General features: G+C 34.9%; 5 protein-coding genes across 16 annotated transcripts; 3 read left to right on the top strand and 2 right to left on the bottom strand.

Annotated features, from left to right (window-relative positions):
• Window positions 1-9,216: 9,216 nt before the first annotated feature.
• LOC105182622 (dnaJ homolog subfamily B member 6) lies at window positions 9,217-16,665 on the top strand. Of its 9 annotated transcripts, none has more exons than XM_025303576.1 (9): window positions 9,217-9,418; window positions 11,605-11,775; window positions 12,636-12,742; window positions 12,923-13,032; window positions 13,591-13,701; window positions 14,567-14,743; window positions 14,847-15,108; window positions 15,214-15,277; window positions 15,652-16,665. In XM_025303576.1, exons 3-9 carry the CDS (start codon window positions 12,678-12,680, stop codon window positions 15,685-15,687), a joined length of 825 nt encoding a protein of 274 aa, XP_025159361.1. In that variant the 5' UTR covers window positions 9,217-9,418; window positions 11,605-11,775; window positions 12,636-12,677; the 3' UTR covers window positions 15,688-16,665. The 9 variants fall into 9 exon arrangements, with proteins under 9 accessions (XP_025159361.1, XP_011138509.1, XP_011138491.1 ...); XM_011140207.3 differs by having other exon boundaries at window positions 11,605-11,655; window positions 15,214-15,303; window positions 15,652-16,662; XM_011140189.3 differs by having other exon boundaries at window positions 11,605-11,706; window positions 15,214-15,303; window positions 15,652-16,662.
• Window positions 16,666-16,810: 145 nt separating this feature from the next.
• On the bottom strand, window positions 16,811-18,356 carry Acbp1 (Acyl-CoA binding protein 1). 2 transcript variants are annotated; one of them, XM_011140176.3, is made up of 4 exons: window positions 18,227-18,356; window positions 17,924-18,022; window positions 17,204-17,318; window positions 16,811-17,103 (listed from the first exon to the last, which is right to left on the bottom strand). In XM_011140176.3, exons 2-4 carry the CDS (start codon window positions 17,936-17,938, stop codon window positions 16,964-16,966), a joined length of 270 nt encoding a protein of 89 aa, XP_011138478.1. In that variant the 5' UTR covers window positions 17,939-18,022; window positions 18,227-18,356; the 3' UTR covers window positions 16,811-16,963. The 2 variants fall into 2 exon arrangements, with proteins under 2 accessions (XP_011138478.1, XP_025159362.1); XM_025303577.1 differs by lacking the exon at window positions 18,227-18,356 and having other exon boundaries at window positions 17,924-18,220.
• Window positions 18,357-18,554: 198 nt separating this feature from the next.
• Window positions 18,555-20,728, top strand: LOC105184558 (putative nuclease HARBI1). Of its 2 annotated transcripts, XM_025303587.1 has the most exons (4): window positions 18,555-18,853; window positions 19,496-19,636; window positions 19,714-19,981; window positions 20,075-20,728. In XM_025303587.1, the coding sequence occupies exons 2-4, from the start codon at window positions 19,572-19,574 to the stop codon at window positions 20,579-20,581; spliced, it is 840 nt and encodes a 279-aa protein (XP_025159372.1). In that variant the 5' UTR covers window positions 18,555-18,853; window positions 19,496-19,571; the 3' UTR covers window positions 20,582-20,728. The 2 variants fall into 2 exon arrangements, with proteins under 2 accessions (XP_025159372.1, XP_025159373.1); XM_025303588.1 differs by lacking the exon at window positions 18,555-18,853 and having other exon boundaries at window positions 19,296-19,636; window positions 19,714-19,858.
• On the bottom strand, window positions 20,491-23,151 carry LOC112589612 (uncharacterized). 2 transcript variants are annotated; one of them, XM_025303590.1, is made up of 4 exons: window positions 22,842-23,151; window positions 22,245-22,673; window positions 22,005-22,153; window positions 20,491-20,548 (listed from the first exon to the last, which is right to left on the bottom strand). In XM_025303590.1, exons 2-3 carry the CDS (start codon window positions 22,669-22,671, stop codon window positions 22,014-22,016), a joined length of 567 nt encoding a protein of 188 aa, XP_025159375.1. In that variant the 5' UTR covers window positions 22,672-22,673; window positions 22,842-23,151; the 3' UTR covers window positions 20,491-20,548; window positions 22,005-22,013. The 2 variants fall into 2 exon arrangements, with proteins under 2 accessions (XP_025159375.1, XP_025159374.1); XM_025303589.1 differs by lacking the exon at window positions 20,491-20,548 and having other exon boundaries at window positions 21,062-22,673.
• A 602-nt stretch (window positions 23,152-23,753) lies between these two features.
• LOC112589606 (uncharacterized) lies at window positions 23,754-25,828 on the top strand. Its single transcript, XM_025303572.1, has 3 exons — window positions 23,754-24,256; window positions 24,518-24,824; window positions 24,912-25,828. The coding sequence occupies exons 2-3, from the start codon at window positions 24,518-24,520 to the stop codon at window positions 25,226-25,228; spliced, it is 624 nt and encodes a 207-aa protein (XP_025159357.1). The 5' UTR covers window positions 23,754-24,256; the 3' UTR covers window positions 25,229-25,828.
• Window positions 25,829-26,581: the final 753 nt, after the last annotated feature.

Raw genomic sequence — 26,581 nt, 5'->3', positions numbered from 1 at the left:
TACTCAAGCAGCGAGCTTTACCTCATCTCACGCATGCGCTGCAGCATCGCAATATATTGCATCTGACATCACTGTTCGGACGCACATTAAACACTAAAGCTCCTTGCACAATGCCAGGCAACAGGCAATAAGAATAAAAATAAGAATAAAAATAGACCAATCACAATAGATTATTCTTGTAATAGTCGATTGTGATTGGTCTATTTTTATTCTTATTGCTTGTTGCCTGGCATTGTGCAAGGGGCCTAATGATCGTGACGTGTTCACTAATGATGATGGCGGCAGGCCGTCGGCGGTTGCCGAGCTAGCACACCCGCCGAACACGAACACAAGTAAACGCGTGATCGGTCAATTGACCAAACGACACGTAGAAGCCGACCGGTTTCCATATTGTACTGATTAATCCGTCAGCGTGAATCCGAGCGAAGAGATTAATAACGCACTGAGCGAATTGCTACTGCAAACACCGGTACGAGTTCAAAATCGGCATGTATCCGAATTCAGAAGTTAAAACGCGAAGGGCCAGAGCACAGACTTCTGCATAACGCATAATACATAACGCATAAGAGAATCAACCAATCAAAGTTCTTCATTTCTATCTTGAGGAGGGAAATGAAGAAAAGTAATTGGTTTATTCTCTTATGCGTTATGTATTATGTGTTATGCAAAAGCCTGTGCTCTTGCCTGAAGAATGAACTGCTGCTATAGGCACCAGCACGAGATCTCAATCTGCTCAACCGTTTTTTTGGTCACGCAGGGGAAATCCATCATGGATATCCTCGGCCCTTGGGGGGGCCGAGGGTTATATCAGACTCCTACTGACTAAAACCCCTGCGGGATGTCTACCTGTCGGACCGTGAGGAGGGGAGTCAGGGGAACTGCTCCCGCATTCCCTCCCCAACCCCCGGCCCCAGGACTCCCTTTCGGGAGCCCCTCGCCACCTGTATACCGCACCCTGTTCCGCAAAGGGAATCCAGGGCGCGGTCCCCGGCAGGTTGCCCCACCGGTTGGCCTTTTGGTGTCTCCAATGAAGAAGAGAGAGTACATCCATCCTCCCTCCTTACCCCCCTCCCTGCTAGTCAAGGAGGGGAGGATTTTGGGGGAGTGGACCCAGCCCCAACTAGGTGTTCCACTCCCCCCTGTCCCTACTTATCCGACGCACGGGGGGAACCAGAGGATCCAGCACGGACGAGTCCTTCAATGGACCCGCCCTATTCGGATTCCCCGGATCTCCCCCCCCCCGCGGACGGAGTCGGACCCGAGGCGGCCGAGGAGGACTTAGGCCCCTGTTGTCCAGAGGTCCTTCTTCCTCCTCGGCCGGTGCCACCTCGGGTCCGCTGCCAATACCCCCCCCCGGGGAAGCGCCGACCCCACCTCCTCCTGAGGCGGTTCTCCGGTCGACGCTCCCACTCGGCGGCCTCTTTCTTGGACATAACGTCCCTGCAGAAGGAGGCCGTCGCCTCCCACACCTCCTCGCTCCCGCACATGGCCTAAACCAGGTACGGGAGCGAAATGTCCTCCTCCCGGCACCCCACTGCCCCGGCCAGGACACGGCGCTCCTCACTCCAGGCTGGACAAACAGCCAGAGTGTGGTGCGCCGTGTCCATAAGCACGGGGCAGTGGTGGCATCGGGTGGTGAGCTCCTTCCCGATCCGGTGCAGGTACTTATCGAAACACCCATGCCCCGTCAGCACCTGCACCAGATGGAAAGTCAGTCCACACCCCCGCTTGCCTGCCATTTCGGGCGGACAGCCTCGGCCGTCTCGCGCCCGTACCCCCGTGGGTCGGACAACATGTCCCCCCACATCCCCAGGATACGGGCCACGGCCAATCTGCCCAACCGTTGCATTCAAAGATCCATTGCGCAACATCTATCTCGCGCATCCGTGCAGTCGATCGTCTGATGTGATTCACGTTGCGCAGAAAACGATTAAACGCGGCTAGTTACAACTGCGCAAGTTCGCCATCGCGTGGACCACCGTGATTGGCAGGTTCTTCTGGGATATGCCTTATGCCATATGCCTTATGCGCGTGTCACACTAGCGATTGGCGATTGCGTCTGCGTTCGCATTTGCGTTTACGATCGTTTCTTGACCAATTAGAAAAAAGCTGCTGGCGATTGCGATTTGCGATTGCTATTTAGCCGTGCGCCTATTTTTCACAATCGTAGACGCAAGCGCAACCAATCAAAAAGCAACTTGTAGTAACTAACCAATATCGGAACATATAGACTGCATTCTGAAATCTTGCCAATACTAAAAATTTATACTTCGTGTAAATATACCATAGAATTTCAGTACAACCAGGGGGTTCAAACTCGCCGTATTTTTTGGCTCCGGAAGTTCAGTTCACTGGTCGGTGTTCCAGGCGGCAGCATAGTCGATCCCTCTCTTTTCCTTTCTTTCCCCCTTATCCATAAGTTGATTTTGACTTGTTTTGCCTCGTTATTGACCGTTAATAGTTAATGCCGTTAAACAATTCAATACAGCACAGTGCAGTTAACGCTAAACGCAAAGTCTTCAGTGCTATTAGTGTTTATATAGTGAATATTCTATAATATTAGATGTACAAATGAATAATCCAAATTATTTTAAGCATTTATGAAATCAATTTTAAATTTAATAGATTTTCCCGCTCTTTTGTGATTATGCAATGTTGACATACAGCTATTAAAAAGAACATATAAGGCCAGAGCACAGACTTCTGCATAATGCATAATACACAACACATAAGAGGATCAACCAATCAGAGTTCTTCATTTCTGTCCTGAGGAAGGAAATGAAGAAAACTAATTGGTTTATTCTCTTATGCGTTATATATTATGTGTTATGCAAAAGCCTGCCATGGAACCACGTAAAATGATAGACGAAGAAATAGAAAGAAATTTCCTGTCTATATGAAGAAAGTAACTATGTAAGTAGTAACTATGTAAGTAATCGTGCATCATCGGGTTGTTTCGGTTGTCATCCGAAGTGCTGGAAATAGAAAAACCTTTATAGCTCTTTCTATATCTATTTCCTAACCTTTACGAGGCAGTTTGTATAATGACGTGTGTACGTTCTCTAGTTTTAGGGTGTCTATGTTCTTGCTAATGTTATTAATGAGTGGTAAAGTGAGTGAAAATCCATATGAATTTAAAAGAAATTATGGGTAAATATTATTTTATATTATATTGAATATATACATATATCTTATCGCACATACACACAAAATTACTTAATTAAATTAAATTCATATTTGAACCACCTTGTATTTGTTCCATTTCTTATATTTTAATCAATAATGAAAAAAAATTATATTAAAATCTTATTAGTATATGTTATTATTTATAAGTATCATTATTTATTTATGAAAGTAAATGTTTTATATAATATTTTACCCTAACTGCACCGTACATCCCTGATAGCAAATATATTCAGAAAACATCCAAGGGATGTCTTGGAGACGTCCTATATCCTTAGGACGGTCCTGGGATGTCTCTGGACGTACCCAGGAGATTTATGCTAATCAAATGGATTGCTTCAATCTCTTAAAAATATGCGTTCTAATTGTAAATTTTCTTTTTCTTCTTTTTCTATTTCTACTTCCATTAAAATTCTCATTATTGCATACATTGGTCTATCTCTTTCTCTCTCTTTTTACAAATATTAATTTCTTTTCTAATAAATCCTTTTTAGTTGAAGATTGTTTAATATTCACTAACTGAGAGAGAGAGAGAGAGAGAGGTTATTCGAAATAAAATAATAAATTAGTTTATTACAATTATTAATATTCTTATTAATAATAAGATATATAAATAAAATGCATACTTACAGGATAAAGATGACAAAATATCTTATATGTATTATTAAATGAGGTTATATTAGCTGTTAGTATACATTCATTTAATCCTTAATGGAAAAAAATATCAAAACAGCCAAATAATATTTAGTAATTTCATAAAAATCACTATACTATTTTATCCATTGCCGAACGTCTTTAGCTAAAACATTACAAATAGTACATCACACAATCTTCTATAACCAAAGATTCCCGATCTGTCGTAGAAAAGCTATTAGATAGTACGAATTATTATAAGCATCAACTTTCCTATCTTATCTATTCTCTTTTCCTTGCTTACGTTTTTCTTATAAAATTACGTAGTACTACCACTGTGATCTTGCCCATAGTTTGGCGAAAGACCCAACATAACCTTCAAAAGTATTCAGTTCAGTACAGTCGAAAATGGCAACAGATAAGGTGCATATCCGACACTGCATTCTTTACGAATTCCAACAAGGAAGAAACGCTGTAAGAGCGTGCGAATCGATTTATTCCTTTCTCAGCGAAGGTGTTGTATCGTACAATGTGTGCGCATTTTGGTTTAAGCGGTTTAAAAGTGGTAATTTCAGTTTAATCGACAAACAACATCCTGGAGGCCCTCCGAAGTGCGATAATGATGATTTGGAACAACTGCTCGCTGAAAATTCAGCACAAACACAAAAAGAGCTTGCAGAACAGTTGGAAATAACGCAGCAAACGATTTCCAAACGTCTACATGAGATGGGAAAGATCCAGAAAGAAAGAAAATGGGTTCTGCATGAACTCATTGAAACCAATAAAATCAACGAGTGGCAGCGTGTCTTTCTCTTTTCAATAAGCAGCGTCGAAAGTCTTTCTTGTAGAAAATCGTTACGGGTGATGAGAAATGGTTACTCTATGATAATCCGAAACGCAGAAAGTCATGGGTAAATCCCGGCGAATCATCAAAATCGGTCGCAAAACCTAATCGCTTCGGAAAGAAGGTTCTTCTCTGCATTTGGTGGGATATCAAGGGCGTGCTTTATTATGAGTTGTTGGAACCGGGTAAAACAGTTACTGCGGACTGCTACCAACGTCAATTAATCTGCTTGAGTCAAGAATTGGAACGAAAACGCTTGTATACTGGCAAAGGAGAACGTCTAGTGAAATTGTTGCATGACAACGCCAGGCCACACATTGCTTCCAATACAAAAGACACCATAATGAGTCTTGGCTGGGACGTTTTGGAGCACTCGTCGTATTCACCAGACATTGCTCCATCCGATTATCACTTGTTCCGGTCTATGCAACACACCTTGTCCGATATGCACTTTCAATCAGTGGATAAGATCCGAAAATGGCTTGGCGACTTTATCGTGTCCAAAGACGTAACATTTTCCGAGATGGAATTCATTAGCTGCCTGAAAGATGGCTTAAAGTTATAGAAAGCAACAGCGAATACTTAATTTGATTGAACAATTTAATTTACTTTCTTTTAAAATAAACCTTGAATGTACCTGAAAAATTTGGATTATTCATTTGTACACCTAATATATTATAACGTGTCTTTTTTTCATTTTTAGTTGTGTAGTAAATTATAGTGTTTAAGTGATTTATAGTATTTAATTATTATTAGTGATTAATAGTGATTGCATTATATATATATATATATGTATATTAAGCATGTAATGCGAGAAAGAACAGGCCTTATATATACGAGGGCAGTCCGATAAGTACTTAGCCTCACCGCCCGATGGCGCCACTATCGCAAGAGAAATTTACTATCGTGTAGTACATTCTCGTAGACGGCTACTGTCGAAATTTCAGCCGAATCGGACTCATAGTTTTGTTTTAACCGCGTGTGGAAGCGGGCGTGTCCGCGGATTTTAGAAAAATGGAAAAAGAGCAATATCGGTCGGTGATTCGATTCTTATTTTTGGAAGGGAAATCGCGCAGCGAAATCAAAGAGCGCTTGGATGCTGTGTACGGTGACTCTTCTCCTTCGATGACGACTGTCAAAAATTGGTTTAACGAGTTTCAACGTGGTCGCACGTCGGTTTTTGATGAGCCACGCCCAGGTGCCCCAAAAACGGCTACCACGGAGGATAACATGACAAAAATCCACGATCTCGTATTGGCAGACCGCCGATTGAAGGTACGCGAGATAGCTGAGACAGTAGGCATCTCAAAAGACCGCGTGGGTCATATCCTGCATGAAATTTTGGGCATGAGAAAGCTGTCGGCGCGATGGGTGCCGCGTTTGCTCACTCCGGACAACAAGCGCAACCGTGAGACCACTTCAGAGCAGTGTTTGACGCTGTTTAAGCGCAATCCGAAGGAGTTTCTGCGTCGTTTCGTGACCGTCGACGAAACATGGATCCACTGGTACACACCAGAGACCAAGGAACAGTCGAAACAGTGGACTTCACCCGGCGAACGTGCTCCGAAGAAGGCGAAGACTGTCCTATCGGCCGGAAAGGTGATGGCCACCGTTTTCTGGGATTCACAAGGTGTGATCTACATCGACTACCTGGAGAAGGGCAAAACGGTCACAGGGCTGTACTATGCCGAATTATTGGGCCGATTCGACGCCGAATTGCAAAAAACGGCCCCATTTGGCGAAGAAAAAAGTGCTCTTCCACCATGACAACGCACCGGCTCATACCTCCGCCCTCGCCACGGTCAAATTGGTCGAATTGGGCTACGAACTGCTGCCCCATCCACCGTATTCTCCAGATTTGGCCCCGTGCGACTTCTTTTTGTTTCCAAACTTTAAAAAGTCACTCGCCGGGCAGAAATTTGAGTCGAATGAGGAGGTCATCGCCGCCACGGAGGCCTACTTTGCAGACCTCGAGAAAACGTATTTTTCAGACGGGTTAAAGAAGTTGGAGCATCGCTGGGTCAAGTGTATCGAGCTAAAAGGAGACTATGTTGAGAAATAAATCGCCACTTTTCCAAAATTTTCGTTTTTCTTTTGTAAGCTAAGTACTTATCGGACCACCCTCGTAGGTGCGCTTGTTAGCGCTCGTACGCAGAACGCAAGAACAGAGCACTATTACCTAAAGACGCAATGACAACCAATAAGAGTGCTCGTTTCCGAGCAGTATGTAGCTATTGGTTCTTTTCATATCGCGTAATGTGGATGCGGTAAGAGTACGAGACGCGCGTCGTCCAGCGATGTTCAAATGTCCGTTGACGATTTTTGCGAAGTGGAGTGCTCTGATATATTGTCAAAGTATGTATAGTAAGTTTATTTATTATATTAATTTACATTTCATTCTTATAATTTTGTTACATTCTTATAATTTTGCTTATTTATTATTCATTGCTTGCTCTTAACAACGGATAATTTTAATAAATATACATGTTCGTATCTTTATAGATGAGCGACAAGAGAAGGGAAAATTTTTCTGCTGAAGAAAAGAAAACAATAATTGATTTAAATTATTATTATTATTTAAATTATTATTATTATTTCTTTAAATGTGACAGGAGCTGTTAGTGCGCTTATACATGGCCTTGACCACTTTTATCGCGCGCTGCTAAGATATCGATATGCTAGCGCGCTGTTACGACTTATTCGTGGTTCTGAATAGGGATTTTGTTCTAAACACGTGTGATTATCGATATGTCCTAATAAAATGCTGCTATCATCGCGTTGAGAATATGCGCGCTAATAAGAGCGCTAACATCTCGATTTGTTAGCGCGCTAATATCTTTGTTAGCGCGTTCTGAATATGGGCCATAGTCTATATTGCAATCAATAACTGATCTTCTACAGAAATTGTTTTTCGCCCAAATCTTTCTGATTGTCTTTCTAATTGTGTTTTAATAATGTTTAATAAAAAATTAAAAACTGTACGTAAGATCTTGCAATTAAAAGATAACTGTTTTCAAGAAAATCTTTTCTTTTCGAATTATAATTTTATAGCAGTCTAATGTAAAAGCAACATTATATTATATTAGAATTCACGTTACCTAAAATGATTTTTGAATTCTGTGTTAGAATATTCTTGAACAGTATCAAAGTAATTTTTTATGCATGGTCGAATACATCGCGCAGAAGGATATATTAACTGTAACAATGTATCTTCGTCAGAAGTATCACTGCTTTCGCATAATGTTTATACAATTGTAAAACATGTTAACATTTTCGCATTTTTATTCATCTTCAATTATATTCATCTTTGTTCTTTTATATATATACAACGAACGGTTTGGCACGAAAGGTTTATTGCAGTTTACAGTACACTGAAAGTTGTTCCGAAATACGACATCACAATTTTACTGGCAGTACTAAATCAATTTCGGAACGACTCTGGCAGTGTACTGTTATGACGTCATTTCGACAGCACTGCCAGTAAAAAAGGAACACGGCCTATAAAATTATGTAGTACCACCACTGAACCAATGCAGTTCAAGTGCAGCACTAGTTCAACTAAAAAGAATAAACCCTATGGCTGCGTTCCAAAATTCACTGCCAGTACTGAAAATATATAGTTTGTGTCACGTATATAATAGATTTTCAGTACTAGCAGTGAATATCGTAACGCATCCATTATAATGATAAATAATGGGTGCATTCAGTACTATAACCGCTCACTGAACGCTAAGTAAGCTCTTGCATCTTATTGATGTATATTTTTAAATCTAAAAGAATATACCAATCAAATGTAAAAGCTCATTGAGCGCTCAGTGAGCTCTTTCATTTGATTGGTGTATATTTTTAAATCTAAAAGAATATATCAACCAAATGTAAAAGCTCATTGAGCGCTCAGTGAGCGGTTGTAGTACTAAATGCACCAAATGCACCCTATGGCTGTGTTCCGATATTTACTGCCAGTAATGAAAATCTATAGTATGCGTAAAGCTAAGACTCCATGCATGCGGTGAGCTCCGGCAAACGGCTGCGGTGACCAATCAGGAGACAGACGCATGCCGGAGCTTGCCGCAACCGGACTTGCGCCTCCCTCCTGATTGGTCACCGCAGCATTTGCCGCAGCTCACCGCATACATGGAGTCTTAGCTTAACACAAACTATTGGTCTGTTCTTTATAGCTGCACTGTTGAACTGGTGCAATAAGTTAAAGTGAGATAAATATAGGTTTTCTCATTCTAGCTTATTGCACCAGTTCAGCAGTGCAGTTACAAAGAACAGACCATTGATCTGTTCTTTTTAGCTGCACTACTGAACTGGTGCAATAAGTTAAAGTGAGAAAAAATATAGTTGTCTCATCCTAACTTATCGCACTAGTTCCGCAGTGCAGCTGAAAAGAACAGACCTGGGCTGCGTTCCGATATTCACTGCTAGTATTGAAAATATATACTTTATGTCACATATATTATAGATTTTCAGTACTGGCAGTGAATATCGGAACGCAGCCCACATATGTATTTTCAGTACTGGCAGTGAATTTCGGAACGCAGTCTTTTTATCTAACGAATCGTCGTCTACGTTGAATATCGAGCTTTGTGGAAACTTCAAGGTGTAACTGCGTTTCCTCATTTTTGTGCGCAAACGTGTTCTGTTTCCCGATCGGAAAACAAAACGGTCTACTCTTGATCCTTGATTTCTTCAGCTAAATCAATTAACGAGTACGATTGGCGATTGATGTATAAAGAACAGGAACCACTTTTGGTAAGTTTTAATCATGACGAACATGTCATTTTTCGTCGTATAATGTTGCTATATGCTTTTGTATTCATCTTTTGATTGTGGAATTTTTATTTTTATATATTACAATTTATGCTATACTAACTCTCGAAAAAAGGTGACATTTTGTTTAGATATATCCAAAGCATACACGTCTCATATGACTAATGTACTAACAACTACATATGAGGCTATTCAAATTTATTTTAATGTTTAGTTAGCAAAATGTTGTTAAATGTTTATTTGAATTGAAGCTTATGAGAGACACAAATATGTTATTTTCAATTAATCAATAAATATAACATATTTATAAGTTGCATCAAACTACCTAATAGGTATTAAAACAATAGTAATTAAGATCTTTATTTGTCAGTCAGTTTATCATTGATTCTAGTATCGTGAATAGAATAGTCAAGTTGCTGAAGAAATTTATTATATTATAATATTTTATAGAATTGTATGGAATATAATTAAATCATAATAGCATGAAGCGAAGTGATCTTGTCTTTTATCTGGATCTGTAGATTATGAAAACTATATTTATCACTTTATATTATAAATTTAAATTTTATTTTATTCCTGAGTAACATACAACTAAACTTATTCTAACATACAATATAACATCAATAATATCAAGTTACATATTTCTTTTATATTTTATGATTACGTAAAATAATATGTTTTGTTTGATAACATATATGATTGCTTATTAATTTAAATTAATAGAATGATCAGTATTTTCATTGACAATAATACTTAAAACAGCATCTGAAATATCATAATAATTAAGTTTTTACTAATATATATATGTATATACATTTATATAATTTGCTCTTTTGAATTTTAAAATATATAAAAATGAAAATCTTTCTCCCTTAGCTGACATATAGTTTTCTTTTACTTTAATATAAAATTAAACAATAGCAGAAATGATATATTTTGGAATTTGATTTCCGATTCTTGATATATAAATTTAAAATATGTTTTTTCACAACAAGGATAAATAATGTTGAGGTGTTACAATGTTGAGTTAGGTTAGGTTTTATATCAGGATATTAAAACATGTGTATTTAAGTATATATTGGGAAATATTAAGAAATAAACCCAGATAGCACACGGATGTCCATTGGATGTCCGTTATATGTCCATTTTTTACAAAAGACGTCCATAGGACGTACGTTTGTCACAACTTCGGACATAGGACGTACGTTTGTCACAACTTCGGACATAGGACGTTCGATATACATCCATTGGACATCCTACAGGTCCGATGTCTAATAAGGACATCCTTGTTACATCCAATTTATGTCCACGGACGTAAGTCAGACATATGGACATAAATTGGACATCAAACGTACATCCATTGGATATTCGGTACTGTCTGAGAAGCTGATTGATAATGTTTTCTTTATAATCTGTGCATTTATCAAATACTATTTAAATCAACATTTTATAAGAAATAATTTTATATATTTATACATATATAATTATATATGTATATGTTTGTGTGTATATGTACACACACATATATATAAGCATATATAACTGGGAATAGAATTCTCTTAATATAAAAATCATGTATTAATATAGCAAATTGCTAGTAAATATTATGTTTATAACTGTTTTTGTTGTAAACAATATAATATATTCTTTATATAGTAATACTGAAGAAATAATATATGTATAATTGTGCAATACCTATCTGAGTATTCATCGTGCTTTGTAATATATGATCCACTGAGATCTAAATTATATAAAGGAAAAAAAAGAAAGTTATGCAAACAAGAATATATTTTTGTGATGAACACTAAAAATCTTCTTTCAATATGTTGTATAGCCAAATATGTAAAAATGATGTCATAAGGACGCCCACTAGAATTTCCTTTCATTTGTCCTGCTTATATACATATGTTATATCCCCTTTCAAACAGATAAAAATCATTTTGAATAAACCTATATATTCTTTGTAAGTTTGATGGTTGATTAATAAAATTTGCCTAACTAAGAAGTGTTTAATGATAGTTTTTCTTTTTTCTTTCTATTAAATTCTGTTAAAATTTAAAATTTGAATAATTTTTATTTACATTTTGACAATAAAGATAATAATTAAATGCAGATATGGCAAAATATAGAAAAAGTATGCACTGAATTCATATTCTAATGTTACGTAGTTGGAAAACAAATTGGAGTGAACACGCATCACGTCAGAAGGCACCTACGCCGTGAGTCGTATTTCGCGCGCAATAAAGCTTTACCTGAGAGCATTCGCGTAGGTAGTGTATGCAGACCAAAATCAAATCCAAAAGTAGTATGAGTCACGCGTAGCTTCGCACTATTCGTAGGTAAAAGCATGTACATATACGTTTATTAGTTCATGTTTCACCGATTCCCGCTCTAACAAAGTTTGTATATAATTTTCCTGTATTTGACACGGATTTAATTATCGAATACAAGAATAATATTGGCAATTAGCCAAAGCAATATCGAATTTTACATTAGTCAAATACTTAGAAGAAAATGTGTGATGGTACGTCGATTATATTGAGATTGCTATTCGCAAACTGTTGGCGTGTTTATTTCGCTTCACTTAATTTTGCTAATCAATCAATTAGTCAATAACAACCGATATATCGATACATAAAATGCTAAACAGCTGTAGCTACGATAGCAGCCGCAGCGCTACATACCGTAATGACCTCCACCTCTGATGTCTCCAACTATTTTCGATAGTCGACTTGGCTAACTTTAGCAATTTCGTTAGTGACCGGTTTGCGAGTTTAAGTTTAATTTTCCATCAAAATTTCATCATCACGCGTCGCTCAATAATTTAATCGTTATAGTATTTATCGTTATTTAAAATATCGGTACGGTGCTGTGATGATCATACACATTTTATGTTATGTGTACTCTTACATTGTGATCGATTTTAATCGTTAAAGTTATATATGTGCAATTGATCAATACAAAGACGTGTTAAAATATCGTCGAAATATTGGACAATATTTCGCTGTAATATTATGATCATAATCGTTGCAAACATGCGAATACTTGAACAAAAATATGGCGACGATTAACAATATCAACGTTAGTTTTTCGATCATATGTTTCTTTGTAATGTTACAATATGTAAATCGATTCATTCATTCATTAATTGTTACTTCATATCAGTTAATAAAGATATTTATTGAAGAATGTCCGACAGGTGGTTGTCTAAACTTTGATTTACAATCAAACATACTAAAGGATGGTCGACTACTACAAAGTACTCGAAGTGCAACGGACTGCTACTAGTGGTGACATCAAAAAGGCGTAAGTTTAATCTGTTAACTTAGATTGTTTGGGCTTAAAATAAATCTTATGAAATAATAATTAAATATGTGGAATAATGACTCAATATAAACTATCACCTTATCTAGCGATCCAGTTTAATATTATACAATAATAGAAATACTGCGAAATGCTAATAATTCTGATATATTCGTTTTTTAGATACAGAAAATTGGCCTTGAAATGGCATCCGGACAAGAATCCAGATAATTTAGAAGAAGCGAATAAGAAATTCAAGGAAATTTCTGAAGCTTATGAAGTATTGAGTGACGGTGAGTGTTCTGATTTATCAATAATTTGTTGATTAGTCATTTATTGACAATAAGATAATAGGTCTGTTTGTTTTTGAAGAACTTCTGCTCTAGTACGATAAGTTAGAATGAAACAGATGTACTTTTTTTTCATTCTAACTTATTACACTAATATACACTAGTTCAAATGTTTTCTGAAAACGAAAACAGACCTAATAATTTTTTCTGAATGTACAAATAAAGATATTATATGGTTCTCTTATAATAGAAAATGTCATATCACTAAAAAATGTTTCTTTGTTAATAAAGATAAAACGCACGATAAAAACGCACGTGATCCTGCAATGTATCAATATTTAATGTCGTTAAATTTTGTAAAACCATTCGAGTTTTAAAATTAACAACTAGGGCTAAACAGCTGCTTTTTTTTAGCAAAAACATCAACTAATAACTTCCTTCCGTGAATACGAATTACAAATTATAGTTTTTAAAAGCGAATACGAGTACGAGCGAGAAATATTTGTGAGTGTAAAAACTTATATAAAAAGAAGATCGGGGCGATATAAAAAATCTTTTCAGATATGAAGAGACGTACTTATGATCAACACTTATATCAGAAGGCGGCATCAAGGCCTGGCCGTGGGTTCACCTTCCGGAGTTTCTTTGATTCTCCTTTTCAACGATATTTTGGTACCATTTGAAAAAAAAAAAGATTTGCAGAGTGATCAGAGCATTGTGTATTGTAGTTTTCTTTAATTTTTTTATTTGCTTTAATATTATGCTACAAAGTATTCTCTCTCGCGTCTCATCAAAAGAATTCAAATGCGATCTGAATTCAAAATATTCAATGTGGTGAAGATATTAGCACAAGCAATTAGAATATTGAAAATTAAAAAATTGCGCGAGTATGTTTTGTGATTTGATTTGTAAATATCTTATGATATTGATAAGTCACAAAATATGATATGATTTGTAAATATCTTTTATAAGATTTTTATTGACGAAGATGATTGGAATATGATATAGATATCGAGATGTAATACTCCCAATATCGCTTTAATATTTTCATCTTTTTAAAAATTACAATGCAAAGATTTGACATGTTTTCCCATCTAATGTCATGCCGAATAATCACGCGTTGTAGTTAACCTTGCCTTGCGTTATTGTCAGTGTATTAACAGCTAGCAATTTATAATTATGTTGAAAGTTATTCTCAACAAGATATGAAATTCAATTATTATATCATAAACAATGTGTGTTAGGGTCCGTGGTATATAATGAATCCATTAGTGAGATATCATGGCTCTCTCTATAAAGATTTTTCCTAATATTCTATATTACATCAGGCACTATGCACGCGCGTGTGTGTGCACACACACACACACACACACACATATTGTATGTGTGTATGTATGTGTATACATATATATCGGACTAACCTTTGGCAAGTTTTGCAGAACTTGCTTATTGGATTTTTATTAAAATCAGCAGGAGTGAAATAGTAAGCTTGAATTAAAAACTTGAGAAAGTAATATTTTCATTTGGGAATTTTCAGAAAAAAAGAGACGAGTTTATGATCAATATGGCAAAGACGGTCTTCAAATGCCTGGAGGTAAACGGCGCCATGGAGATGATTTTGATCCGCACTTTGCTGGCACGTTCGTCTTTAGAGATCCTGAAGAAGTATTTAGAGAATTCTTTGATGGTATGCCATTCGAAGATTTGTTTTCCGGTAAGATTGTCATATCTTATGTGAGATAATATATTGAAATGAAAAATAATTGGAGTACATTATATATGTATTTTATTCAATCGTTTTGTACCATATATCGCAGGTTTTCATGGTGGTTCCCGGAGAGGAGGTGCAAATAGACATAATTATTCGACTAATAATAGTCTCAGTACTTCTTTCTTTGGGCCTTTTGGACTTAGCTTCCGTCTACCGTTCGATGATTTATTGGAAAATGCCGGTGCTCCTACAAATTTCACTTCCTTCGGTACTTTCACTAATTTCGACGGGATGAGTGGTGGTACTTCTATGAAACGTACCAGCACTTCGACTCGTTTCATTAACGGAAAAAAAATTACAACCAAGAAGTAAGTTATTTAACATTATATTTTTATTGCATAAAAATTATATACAATAAAAATACAATAATATTATATGATAACTATCTTCGTTTTTCTTTAATTTTGTTTCAGAGTTTTTGAGAATGGGAAAGAGACAATTATGTCCTATGAAGATGACGTACTCAAGTCAAAGACGGTGAACGGCATACCACAATCAATAACGTACAGTTAAATCACATCTTATTCGCTCGATCTCTCCTATGCAATTGAGAAAGTCCTGTTGTCATCATTTGAATATCTGTAGACGAACACCTGCTATCTTAGACACTATGTTAGCATTCCTGCTTTCTATCTTACTTTTCATTCGTCAACGCCATCGTTCCGTCAGATACGTTCTTAATGTGTTTTATTTCTTAAGACCGACCATTGATGACAGTGAGATAAGTTCTCTAAACCTGAGCGATCGAAGCATTTATTGAAATTTACATAAAATGAAAACAAACCGAACGCGTGCATACCTTTCGCAAGCTTCGATTTTCCGTTATTCTGTTTGTTTTATGTGTGTGTTAGGTTCGACGAAGCATCGACGAGTCGTCAAATCTGTGAGAACATCAACGATAACACGATGAGTAGCCATAGCTCGAACGCGGTGCACAGCGACTATTTAAAAGCTAGCAGAATAAAGACGCATCATCATCCGCATACGAGTAAGAAGCATGATAAAAGTAAGAGAAAATAATTTTTTTGCCAAGTTCCTTACATATTCAAGTTAAATATACACTCTTGATACATGGTAGACTTGATTAATGTAAATTTCCATTTTTATCATTATCTCTTTATCTACTATTCAATATTATCTATTATCCAATGGAAATGAAAAAAAAAGTATTGTTAAATTATATATAGACTTCCTAAAAATAAGGTAATATTTCTGATGAGTAACTAATAATCTGGCTTAACATATCGACATTATTCGAGCTCTTGTTAATAAAATATATTTTCAAAAGACATCTGTTAACTTTTGGTCTGTAAAAGTAACAAGGCAAAACCTTTTATCTGCTATCGTTGGACCGAGATTATTTAATTTTGTAAAAATAATCTCTGAGTTTATTTAAGTAGCGTATGTGACAGCACGATCGCTTACCTTGCGAATTGAATTCTACAACTTGCGGATAATCTTAGTTCATGTCCATCTAGCCACAGAATGTAACCAATATTTCTTGCTAATTTAAACCTCCATTAAACATAGGTTGTCATAATTGATGATTTATGATATTCAAATAATAAAAATGCCTTATCTCATATTGGTTAATAATAGTTAAAAATAATTTATTTTTCATCGCTGCGTATTATTGTCACTGGTTAGCGTTATTTACTGACTTAAGTTACAACTAAATGCTGTTAAAACTTTGTTAGATATAATGAATTCAATTGAATGTTTCCTTTGATTAGTTATTTACATATGTGTACATAATGATAAGAATGTTATAGAAATACATTATTAATATACATTAATGTCACAAACATAAAATTCCAATATAAAGCTATGCAAATAATAAAGGTCAAATTATGATTATTTATGTAAAGAAATAAATTACAGCAAAGAAGTATACAAAAAGCATTTTTATGTCCATTTTACTATAATAAAAAAATAACTATAAAATTTTTGAGTGAAACAAAATGAGAAACCTATTTGAATTATGTATGTCGTATAATTTTGATAAAGGTATTGCAGAATAGGAATTGGTGTTTTATTGTATCTATAAACAATATACAATCATTTATTCGTGTGTATTGCAATACTCCTAGTGCTTGCTATTAAAAATAAAAAAATTTTATGAAGTATAATTCTATATGTGTACACAAAGAAATAGTTGACAAGTTATTTCTTTCCAATTGATGCAATTAATGCTTCCACTTTAGCGATATATTGCTCTTTTGCTGTTTCTGATAACATATTTTTCTTATTATTCCAAGCATCCCATTTAGCTTTTCCTTTAAAATCCAACATGCCTGGTCTCTCTAAAAAAGAAAGTTAAAACATTGACTAAATTATTATACATGTGAGCACACTATAATAATTGGCTATAGTAATAATATAAAAAATATGCGGTAGGTATACCTGTATTACAATCACCAATGATAGATTGTTTGTACAATGCATATAATTCAAGTAAGTCCTCATCTGCTGGTTGTGCAGCTAGTTCTTTTACTGCTATAGCTGCTGTATTAAATCTCTGAGAAAAATATTTTTGCGATGATTTCATTATTCAACATAAATTATAATTTAATAAGAAAATATAATTGACAATAACCTATGTATATGTATCAATAATAGTTGTATAATTATAATATATAATTGTAAATTATAATAAAAATACTTAAAATTTTCTTTGCTGACATTTTATAAAGATAATGGACATTTTTGGTGCTAATTACTTATACAGCACACAAAGTTGAAAAAATATTGCAACAATGTTGCAATGCTGCTGCAACTTCTGTGCTGTATGGGTTAACCATTAGTTGTTAAATTGTTGGCCCGTAAAATTAATATTTGTAATATATAATATATTTGTAATATATAATACAAATAATTCTAACCTAATCTTATGCAACTCAATTAATTGTGTAATTGTATAAAAGGTTTAAGAAAGTTGACAAATGATATAAGTATCATCCTATATTTATTCATTATTCACTTGTAAAGAGCTTTACAAATGGACGGTTTTTACGAGATACGTATATGTATATACGTATACGTATATACGTATACGTATATGTATAATGTATGAAATTACATCTATTATAATAGATGTAAATTAATTTGGATCATTATTCTTACCTCGTCCAGAGACATAATAGGAAACCTTCGTTCAAAGTTGTCGATGCAAAATACAATGATGAAAGTATTTTATAAGGAATGACACATGCAACACAAACGCTGCGAAGAAAATAACAATATACGTAGTGTATACGTGCTTTTTTTAGTTCCACTGAATGTAATGATTAATTTTTAACGTGACCAATGTTGACTTTTAACACTAACAAAAACTACTCATACATAAATCAATACATTCGTTAATTTCTTGATTAACCCTTGTTTTTTATTTGATAATGACACTGTAGATAAAAACAAGCAGCTTACTTTAATTGCACTTGTATTTTCTCATGCCATGTACCATATAACCAATTAAAAGCGTTATTTGAAAATATGTGACACGAAACGCTACATGATTGGTAATGCAGTTACCGCGTATCATCCAATCTCTGTACGAGACGTCATCCTACATCCTCATCCTGCATCTTAAGCCACCAGCATACTAGAGTCCTACAGCCCGTATCAGAATATGGATTGAGATTGGATTGAAATTTGACCAATTGAAGAAAAGAAAAGAATCTGAAATATAGTAAAGTCCTAATTGGTTAAATTTCAATCCAATATTCAATCCCAACCCGTAGTGCGATACAGGCTTTAAGTCAGTATTCATAGGGTGCGTTCGGGGAGCACGCTATCACGCAACAAACGCTAACGCTGATAGATGCGTTCGGAGAGACTATAAGCAGCTTACGCTTTCGAGCTGCTCGAACGTTACTTGGGTGAATTTATCGTTACAATATGGCTGATGTTGGTGCAAATATGGATAACCAAAAAAGAAAAAAATTATTAAGTCTTTTACTCTTTAATTTAAAAGTAGGACGTCGGAAGAAACTGCCAAGACTACAAAATTATGTGGAAGAGGTGATACCTAGGTGGAAAGATCAAGAATTTTAGGTAATGATAAATTATCTTTAATTAATTTTCAAAGTTCTATACATATATCATAGAATGGTGAACATATTTCACATTATGTATTTATTTATGGTAGCTCAGTAAATATTGCAGCAAAGTAAATGCAATATGTATTTTATTACATTTACATTGTTACGTGAGAAATTATAACATAAATGTAATGTAATGTAATGTAATTTTTCAATAATGTCATTTGAAATTTCAACAAAAAGTGTTTAGTATAGTGATATTCGGTATTTATTGGAAAGAAATTAGCTAAATTTTTCTATTAGCATATTCGACTGGACTTGGGTTCACCCATGCTAGGTTAAATAAACCCAGCTTATTGATCGAACATGTACTATATAATATAATATAGTATACGTTCGACTAATAAGGCCCAGTTCCACAACTTGCTTTAAACGAAGTTTAAAGCTAAACCGATGGTTAAAAGCAATAGTATATGCGCATATACTTTATGGTTAAAATTGCTTTTAACCATCGGATTAGCTTTAAACTCCGTTTAAAGCAAGTTGTGAAACTGGGCCTAAGTTGAGTTTATGTAACCCAGCATGGGTTAACCCAGGTCCAGTCGAATACGCTGTATGTCTGTACTAATTTTAGTTCTACACACTTCTTATCTAGAATATCCAGAGACACTTTTGAGTTTGTACTCTTGATAATTGCCCCAAAACTTAAGAGAAAGTATCCAGGGTTAGGAATGATCTCCCCAGAGAAACAGTTTTTTATTGCTATTTGGCGAATGACTACACCAGATTCTTACAGGTTAGTACATTATATCTAATAATAAGACCTACTCAAGGTAATGTTGCATTTTTCATTCATAATTTTTTTAATCCTAGATCAATATGTGAAAAGTTTGATGTGAGTCGATCAACAGCTTTATTAGCAACACGTCGAGTTACCAAGATACTTGCAGATTTAGCACCAGTATTAATTAAATGGCCAACAGGCAACGCTATCCAAGAAGTTTGGACAGGATTTGAAGTAATTAGTTCCTTCCCTAAAGTCATAGGAGCTATCAATGATACTCACATCAATATCCCATCTCCACATATACATCCAGAAGCCTATGTTAATCGGAAAGGTCACCATTCCATTCAGCTACAAGTTTGTAATATGTACTTAGTATATTAGATGGAAGAATTTATCCTCCTCACTATATTGTATATATTGAATATATCGTACTTAATATTCTTCCAGGGGATCTGTGATCACAAAGCTCGTTTCACGCACGGCTATATTGGACATGCAGGTTCTGTGCATGATCAACACGTTTTTCGTCAGTCAGAAATTCAAGATGCATTGGGTAACCCAGAAAAATTTCCTGATGATTCCCATTTACTTGATGCTGCATATAAAATTCATGATAATTTAATGGTTCCATATCGTGATAATGGTCATTTGACTGAACGACAAAAAAATTATAATTTCTGCCATTCTTCAACACGAATCGCCATTGAAAGAGCATTTGGTACCTTGAAAGGTCGATTTAGAAGTTTATTACACAACCTATCCATGAATCGGACTGACTTAATTGCTCATTATATACTTGCTTGTTGTGTCATGCATAATATTTGTATACTAAGAAATGATGATTTTGACATTGTTTTATTAAATAATGAAGTAGATAATGATATTCCTCGTCAAGTTGCTGCAGATGATACAACAGGTGTTCTGAAAAGAGAATTAGCCATAGACTTCCAATAAGACTTATATAAATCTTAAAACAGTTCTAATTTTGCTAGGAATGCAATGTATTTTTTATTTTAAAGAAGTTTACAAGTTATTATCTTTTATACTTTTGTAACATAGATATAAACTAATATGTACATGTTTAATAAAATTAAGATAGTATAACATATAAAAGAATTCTTTATTTATTTTTATAATAGTATTATATTTAAAAATTGCCATTTCCGTGTTACTTCTAAAATAATAAGTACATTCTCTTCATTATTAATTCATTTAGGACAAAAAGTAAAAGAATAAAATGAAAGATACATTTTGTTATTGATATTAGTTTTATAATAGTTTATAATTAATTTTTAACACATACAATTACTCCCCTCGACAGAATAAACATAAAATACTTTGTATTGTCTTGAGGTACAATAAAAATAAAAGCAAATTATATATATGTAATATTGTTGGTTACACATAGACACTAATATCACCAACCCTGCTTAACTTAATCGGTCGACCAAGCATTAATATTAATTAATCATTCCCTTCGACAAAATAAAAATGAAATACTTTGTATTGTCTTGAGGTACAATAAAAATAAAAACAAGTTACATATATGTAACACTGTATAAGTAATACTAAGTATTTAATACTTAGTTATACATAAAGAACTAATATCACTAACTCTGGTTAACTTTTTCGATCGACCAAGCAGCAAAATTAATGAACCAATTTATTTTTCTGATCAATATGATTGATTAATTTTGTTATAATAGACTAATTAAGTTAACTGAATGTAGTAATTCTGTTCCACATAACTTTCATCAGAAATATTTACCAAACATTTTAATTGTTCCAACATAGAAAGAAAAATCTTATTTTATATATCAGTGTTCTTAACATTAAGTATCACTTATGCATTTAACCATTATTCAATTTATCACAGATATACACAGGAAGTTATTAATCTCTTGCTATTATAACTGTTATTTGTACGATTTTCACAACTTTATGCGTTGCGTCTATGACCATGTTTACGTAACAACTTTATCTAACTAATTAACTATATTATAAAAATATGTATGTATAGGCATAAAGTTGAAAATCGTCAAAATAATTCAAATTACAATGGGAAGACATTAGTGAATACTTATGTGTATAAACTTAATATTAATTATTAATATTAAAAAATAAAGCAAATTTTAAGAATATGTTTAAAATATTAAGGAAGACAGAACGCAGTATAATAGATGTACCAGCTACTATACTATATTTTACAAAACTAAATAAAATATTAATTGTACTAAAAGAAGTAAACAAGAAAATAAATGGTACATGTTTTATCAAAAACAAAGGAAACAATCTTATAATTTGTACTACAACTTCGTTTTATCTTTGTTGCATGTAAATTAAAATAAAAACATTTATAATTTGTCTAAAATTTTACCCATGAATTCTAGCATTTGCTGTTCAAAGTCCATGTTTTCTTTGTGCCTCTGATCACTGTTGTTCTTAGCCAATTTCCGACTTTGTAAAATTGATTCAGCAATGTTTGATGTACTTTCTTGTGCCTTGCGCTTCCAACAATTTGAATAGCTTAAATTTTTATTACTTGAGTTTGCATTGTTACATATATTTGCACTTGATAAGTTAGATTCTCTATTAGATCTAGAATTAGAACACATACTGCTTGAAGAGGCTATTGCTGGAGACGACATAATAGGTCGTTCACCAAGCAAAGATTCCATGACTTCCATATAAGGCCATGTTCTAAGATTATTCCCTGATTTGCTATTGTGATCTTTTATAGATTTATAAGTTCGTTTCATTCCGTGAAATTTTGAAAGACATTGAGGTCCAGTGACATTATAGCCTTTAACAGATAATGCTGATGCAATATTATTCCATACTTTTTTCTGGGGCATTTTACCCGATACAATGTTATTTTTTTGCAGCCAATACTTTTCTACCAGCAATAGAATTGCCACATAAGACCATTTAAACATTGATTCATTATTATCCTCAGAATTGGAAGACTCCATTGACAGACTTGCTGCATCAAAATCTGAATCTTGTGATTTTGCTCTTTCTAGAAGATAAGTAGCAAATATCATATCTAAAAGAATAACGAATAATATCTATATATTAAAGGAGACATAAATCAATCACACTCTTTTATTATAATCTAATTTATTAATTTCCATTATATCAACTGATCTATCTTCTATACTTGGATAATTATTAGTATATAGAATACTTATATAACCTCTGTCATCATAATTACCATTTTCTGCACGCGCTGCATCATTTGGCGATACTTTTATTGTGTATGTCACATCGTTTTCATCTAAAAGATGAATTTCGACATTTTCAGATATTTAACTAAGTGGTTGAGCCATTGTGAATACAGTTTCTCACAGTTTAATAAATTGTCTTTATTTGACTTTTGACGCAATTGGTTTGTTCTTTCTGGTTGCACTGTTGTAATTGGTTGAAAGAACAGCAGTTAAAAAGAACAGATCATAGACTAACACTTTAAAGCACAATCGAACGTTCGAGGAAAGAATAAGCGCCAATTAGCGCTAATAGCATTTGCTGCCCTCGAAAATGATAGCGAAAAATTGCGCGAATAATGACGTCACGCTGCTTTGAGAGTGATGTCATTATCGATTTTATAGCGCCACAAAGCGTCTCCTCGAACGGTCTTAGATACTTATTGTGCGAATAGCGTGCTCCCCGAACGCACCCATAGTCGGATTTTATATTTAAGACTGTCTTAAGTTTATCTTCAGATGCTACAAATCATTTCATTGGCTACGGGGTATCTGAAAGTGAACTTAAGACGGTCTTAAATATAAGACCTGACTATACTATAAGCAGAGAGAAGTCTGAGAGCGGGCATAGCTGCATTTACAGCGTTATGGAAAAGTTGGCTGATTCGAAGCGCCAACTGGGTCCATTTTTCATGGACATGAACTACTAAGCCAATGTCCACAATTTGTTGGTACTATTCCGTGCTATGTCCATAATTATTTGGTTCTGTTCTGTGCTATGTTCATGAGCGAGCTAGATTAGTTAGATAAAAACGAAGAATCGATCTTTGTCTCACCACCAGCGAATAGACAATCGCGACGAAGCGAACCAGCAGCGATGTTATCGTAAGGCAGACGTCGCCGTCCCCCCTTTCACCCCCTTGTTTTCCTTTCCACATTGTTTTATATTGTTGTGTCCGAGCCACAACGTTTGTGGCGACGTCCGTTGTCCGCGAGCCTTAGGCATCTGATGTTGATTTTGACATCTGAGCGAGGATTGTCCTGACAACGGAAAATCGAGAAGAAGTAAACAACAAGATCAGCTGAGAGAGTCTCTGGCAAACTGTCATCGAAGACAGACGCGAGAATTCAGAATTATTAAAATAGAGAATTATTAAAATAGAATTATTCTTGTTTAAAGCGTGAGCGAGTTGTGCTGTAAATATTGGGTGTTTTCCAACAACGGAACACAGTCATACACTGTGTGACACAGTGTTACACAGTGTCGACTTGTAGCTGGAACGCTGCTTAGCTTTTTTCTTTCACCGTCAGAGTGCAGTTACTTTATATATCTTGTTACTAGTTTGCAATGCAAACAGACATATGTCAATAATTTAAAATAATAATCTAAATCGTTACAAGATACTTTCTTATAAGTTATATAAAGGTTAGTGTTTTTTAACAAAATTTTCTTATAAATTAGCTTATTTATCAAATATATAGAAGAGAATGATTAAAAAAATCTTATTAAATTATGTACATTAAATTGTTATGGAAAAGTAATCAATTAAATAAATATATTTTTTATAATACTATTTTTAATATTAATTAAATATAGCATGTTTTATTTTATCTTTTCACTTTATTTAATTTTATATTATTAAAAAAATTAATAGTTTTATTAATTAATTAAGTAATTTTAATATAGATGAATGGGAAGGAAAAGATAGTTGTTAATCTTGTACTGGAGAGTATGATAAACACCAGTACAAGCACAGAAGACTCAAGCAACAGTGAAATAGACTGGAACAATAGTAGTCTTTCAATTGATGATATATCTTTCAGTAGTGAAGAAAACGATGGTTATTTATTGTTGTTTCCTTTAATGAAATATTTAATCAGTGGGTGTAAAAGACATCGAGTTGAAGATTATCTTCATGTTGTGGATAGTTGGACAGATTTAGAATTTAAAGAGCACTTGCGAATCAAGCGTAATTTAGCAATTCGATTAATAGGTAATATTCATTTTAAATACCAAATAATTTATATTTTTAAACATGATTTTATAATATTTAAAACGTATAATTCTTTATATATTCTAGATGAATTGCATGAAAGTGGATTTATTCTTTCTCATTCGTTTGGAGTGAGACCAATTGAAGCGAAACTCAGCTTTCTTATATTTTTGTGGCACTTGGCAAATACAGAACCTCTACGAACAATATCAGATAGATTTGACGTTTCAATTTCATCTGTCTTTCGAGTAATTCGCCGAGTGACAGCTTGGATATTGATAAAATTAGACGACGTTATTAAATGGCCCGATGGACAACACGTCGCATATGTTTGTCATCAGTTTTATGCTAAAAGAGGCATTCCAAATATAATGGGAGCAGGGACTGCACTCAAATTAAAATAGAGAAACCTAATGTGGAGAATGCAAGAGATTATTGTAACCGGAAAAAATACTTTTCTGTAAGCCTACAAGCTGTTGTAGGTGCGGATATGAAATTCACTAACATATATTGTGGTCAGCCAGGTTCTCTCCATGATGCACGAGTCTTGAGAAAATCTGCATTATACAATTCAGTTAATGAACATAGGGAAGTAATTTTTTTAGATGAAAAATTTATAATAAGAGACTCTGCATATCCGTCTTTACAATGGCTTGTTCCTCCTTTTCGTGATAACGGTCATCTTACTCCTCTTCAGACCGAATTTAATTTCATACTTTCTTCAACGCGTATGGCTGTAGAAAAAGCATTTGGTTATTTGAAAGGACGTTTTCGACGAATAAAATTTTTTTCGGAATATCGTGAAATGCCGTTTATTACAAATACAATTGTAGCTGCATGTATCTTACATAATTTATGTTTGAATTATGACGATGATAATGTCGATTATGATGATGTCAAAATGGAGGAACTGAATGATAATATTTATGATAATGTAAATGAAAATATTAATTTTGGACATCAAGTAGATCGACGGATGCAATTATTGAGGGAAATATTTGACCAGGAATAAACAATGTACACTGATTATTATATTGTAAATAAAAATATTTAGTCATCCAATATAAATATTTTATTATCCAATAGCAAGAACATATTTCTTAGAAATTAATATAACATACATAATAGTGAACTGTGACGTGGCAGCCGGAAAGGCGCCCGTCACAGGCCGACCTTTCGGCCCTTAGGCGAGACTCTCGGGGGGGGGGTGTCGCCTTGCGCTCTCCCCCGTAATAATTAGCGTTGGTAGTCGGAGCGCGCAGGTGGAACGGTCCCGCGTCCCCGAGCTCTGTGCCCCTGGACCTCCTGCGCCGCACACCAGGAGAGGAGGGATCGGTGGAGGAAGGAAGAGGATGACCCCCCCTCGGCAAGACCGCCACCCCAGGTGAATGCACTCCTTTTATAATGCTAGTATCGGTTTCGTATCGTCGTGAAAGGTTCTCGCTGTCGCTTCCGTTGTCCACAGGCCTGCAAGGATATCGCGCCGAACGGTCGGCGTTCCCGTGCTTGGCGCGTGAACGCCGGCTAAACAAAGCCAGCCTGAACACTGAGATCGGGCGAGTGTGAGCAAGAGAGAGAGAGAGTGAGCAAGAGAGTGAGACCGAGCACCCGTCCCGCGGATCGAAAAACAAAGATCCGCGGAAGGATTCCCGTATAGGGAGATTTTACCGAGGAACGGGGAGAGGCGGGTAGCACGAGACAACACCGACGGACAAGGAAGTCTGTCCGGGGAGAAGGAGATAAAAAGAAGAGACTCC

The sequence above is a fragment of the Harpegnathos saltator genome, unplaced genomic scaffold, assembly GCF_003227715.2.
Source record: "Harpegnathos saltator strain DR-91 unplaced genomic scaffold, Hsal_v8.6 scaffold557, whole genome shotgun sequence".
Taxonomy (NCBI): Eukaryota; Metazoa; Arthropoda; class Insecta; order Hymenoptera; family Formicidae; genus Harpegnathos; species Harpegnathos saltator.
The sequence above is the reverse complement of the archived record's forward strand: the minus strand, read 5'-3'. Positions and strand labels throughout refer to the sequence as shown.

Bases quoted from the DNA above. Each gene is read 5' to 3' on its own strand.
- LOC112589606 (XM_025303572.1), top strand. From the start codon at position 24,518: ATGAATGGGAAGGAAAAGATAGTTGTTAATCTTGTACTGGAGAGTATG. The intron at 24,825-24,911 runs GTAATATTCATT...TATATATTCTAG, and splicing joins TTTAGCAATTCGATTAATAG to ATGAATTGCATGAAAGTGGA.
- Acbp1 (XM_011140176.3), bottom strand. The intron at 17,104-17,203 runs GTATACCTACCG...TTTCTTTTTTAG, and splicing joins CATTGGTGATTGTAATACAG to AGAGACCAGGCATGTTGGAT.
- LOC105184558 (XM_025303587.1), top strand. From the start codon at position 19,572: ATGATCTCCCCAGAGAAACAGTTTTTTATTGCTATTTGGCGAATGACT. The intron at 19,637-19,713 runs GTTAGTACATTA...TTTTAATCCTAG, and splicing joins ACTACACCAGATTCTTACAG to ATCAATATGTGAAAAGTTTG. The intron at 19,982-20,074 runs GTTTGTAATATG...ATATTCTTCCAG, and splicing joins ACCATTCCATTCAGCTACAA to GGGATCTGTGATCACAAAGC.
- LOC105182622 (XM_011140207.3), top strand. From the start codon at position 12,678: ATGGTCGACTACTACAAAGTACTCGAAGTGCAACGGACTGCTACTAGT. The intron at 12,743-12,922 runs GTAAGTTTAATC...TTCGTTTTTTAG, and splicing joins AGTGGTGACATCAAAAAGGC to ATACAGAAAATTGGCCTTGA. The intron at 14,744-14,846 runs GTAAGATTGTCA...CATATATCGCAG, and splicing joins ATTCGAAGATTTGTTTTCCG to GTTTTCATGGTGGTTCCCGG.
- LOC112589612 (XM_025303589.1), bottom strand. From the start codon at position 22,671: ATGATATTTGCTACTTATCTTCTAGAAAGAGCAAAATCACAAGATTCA.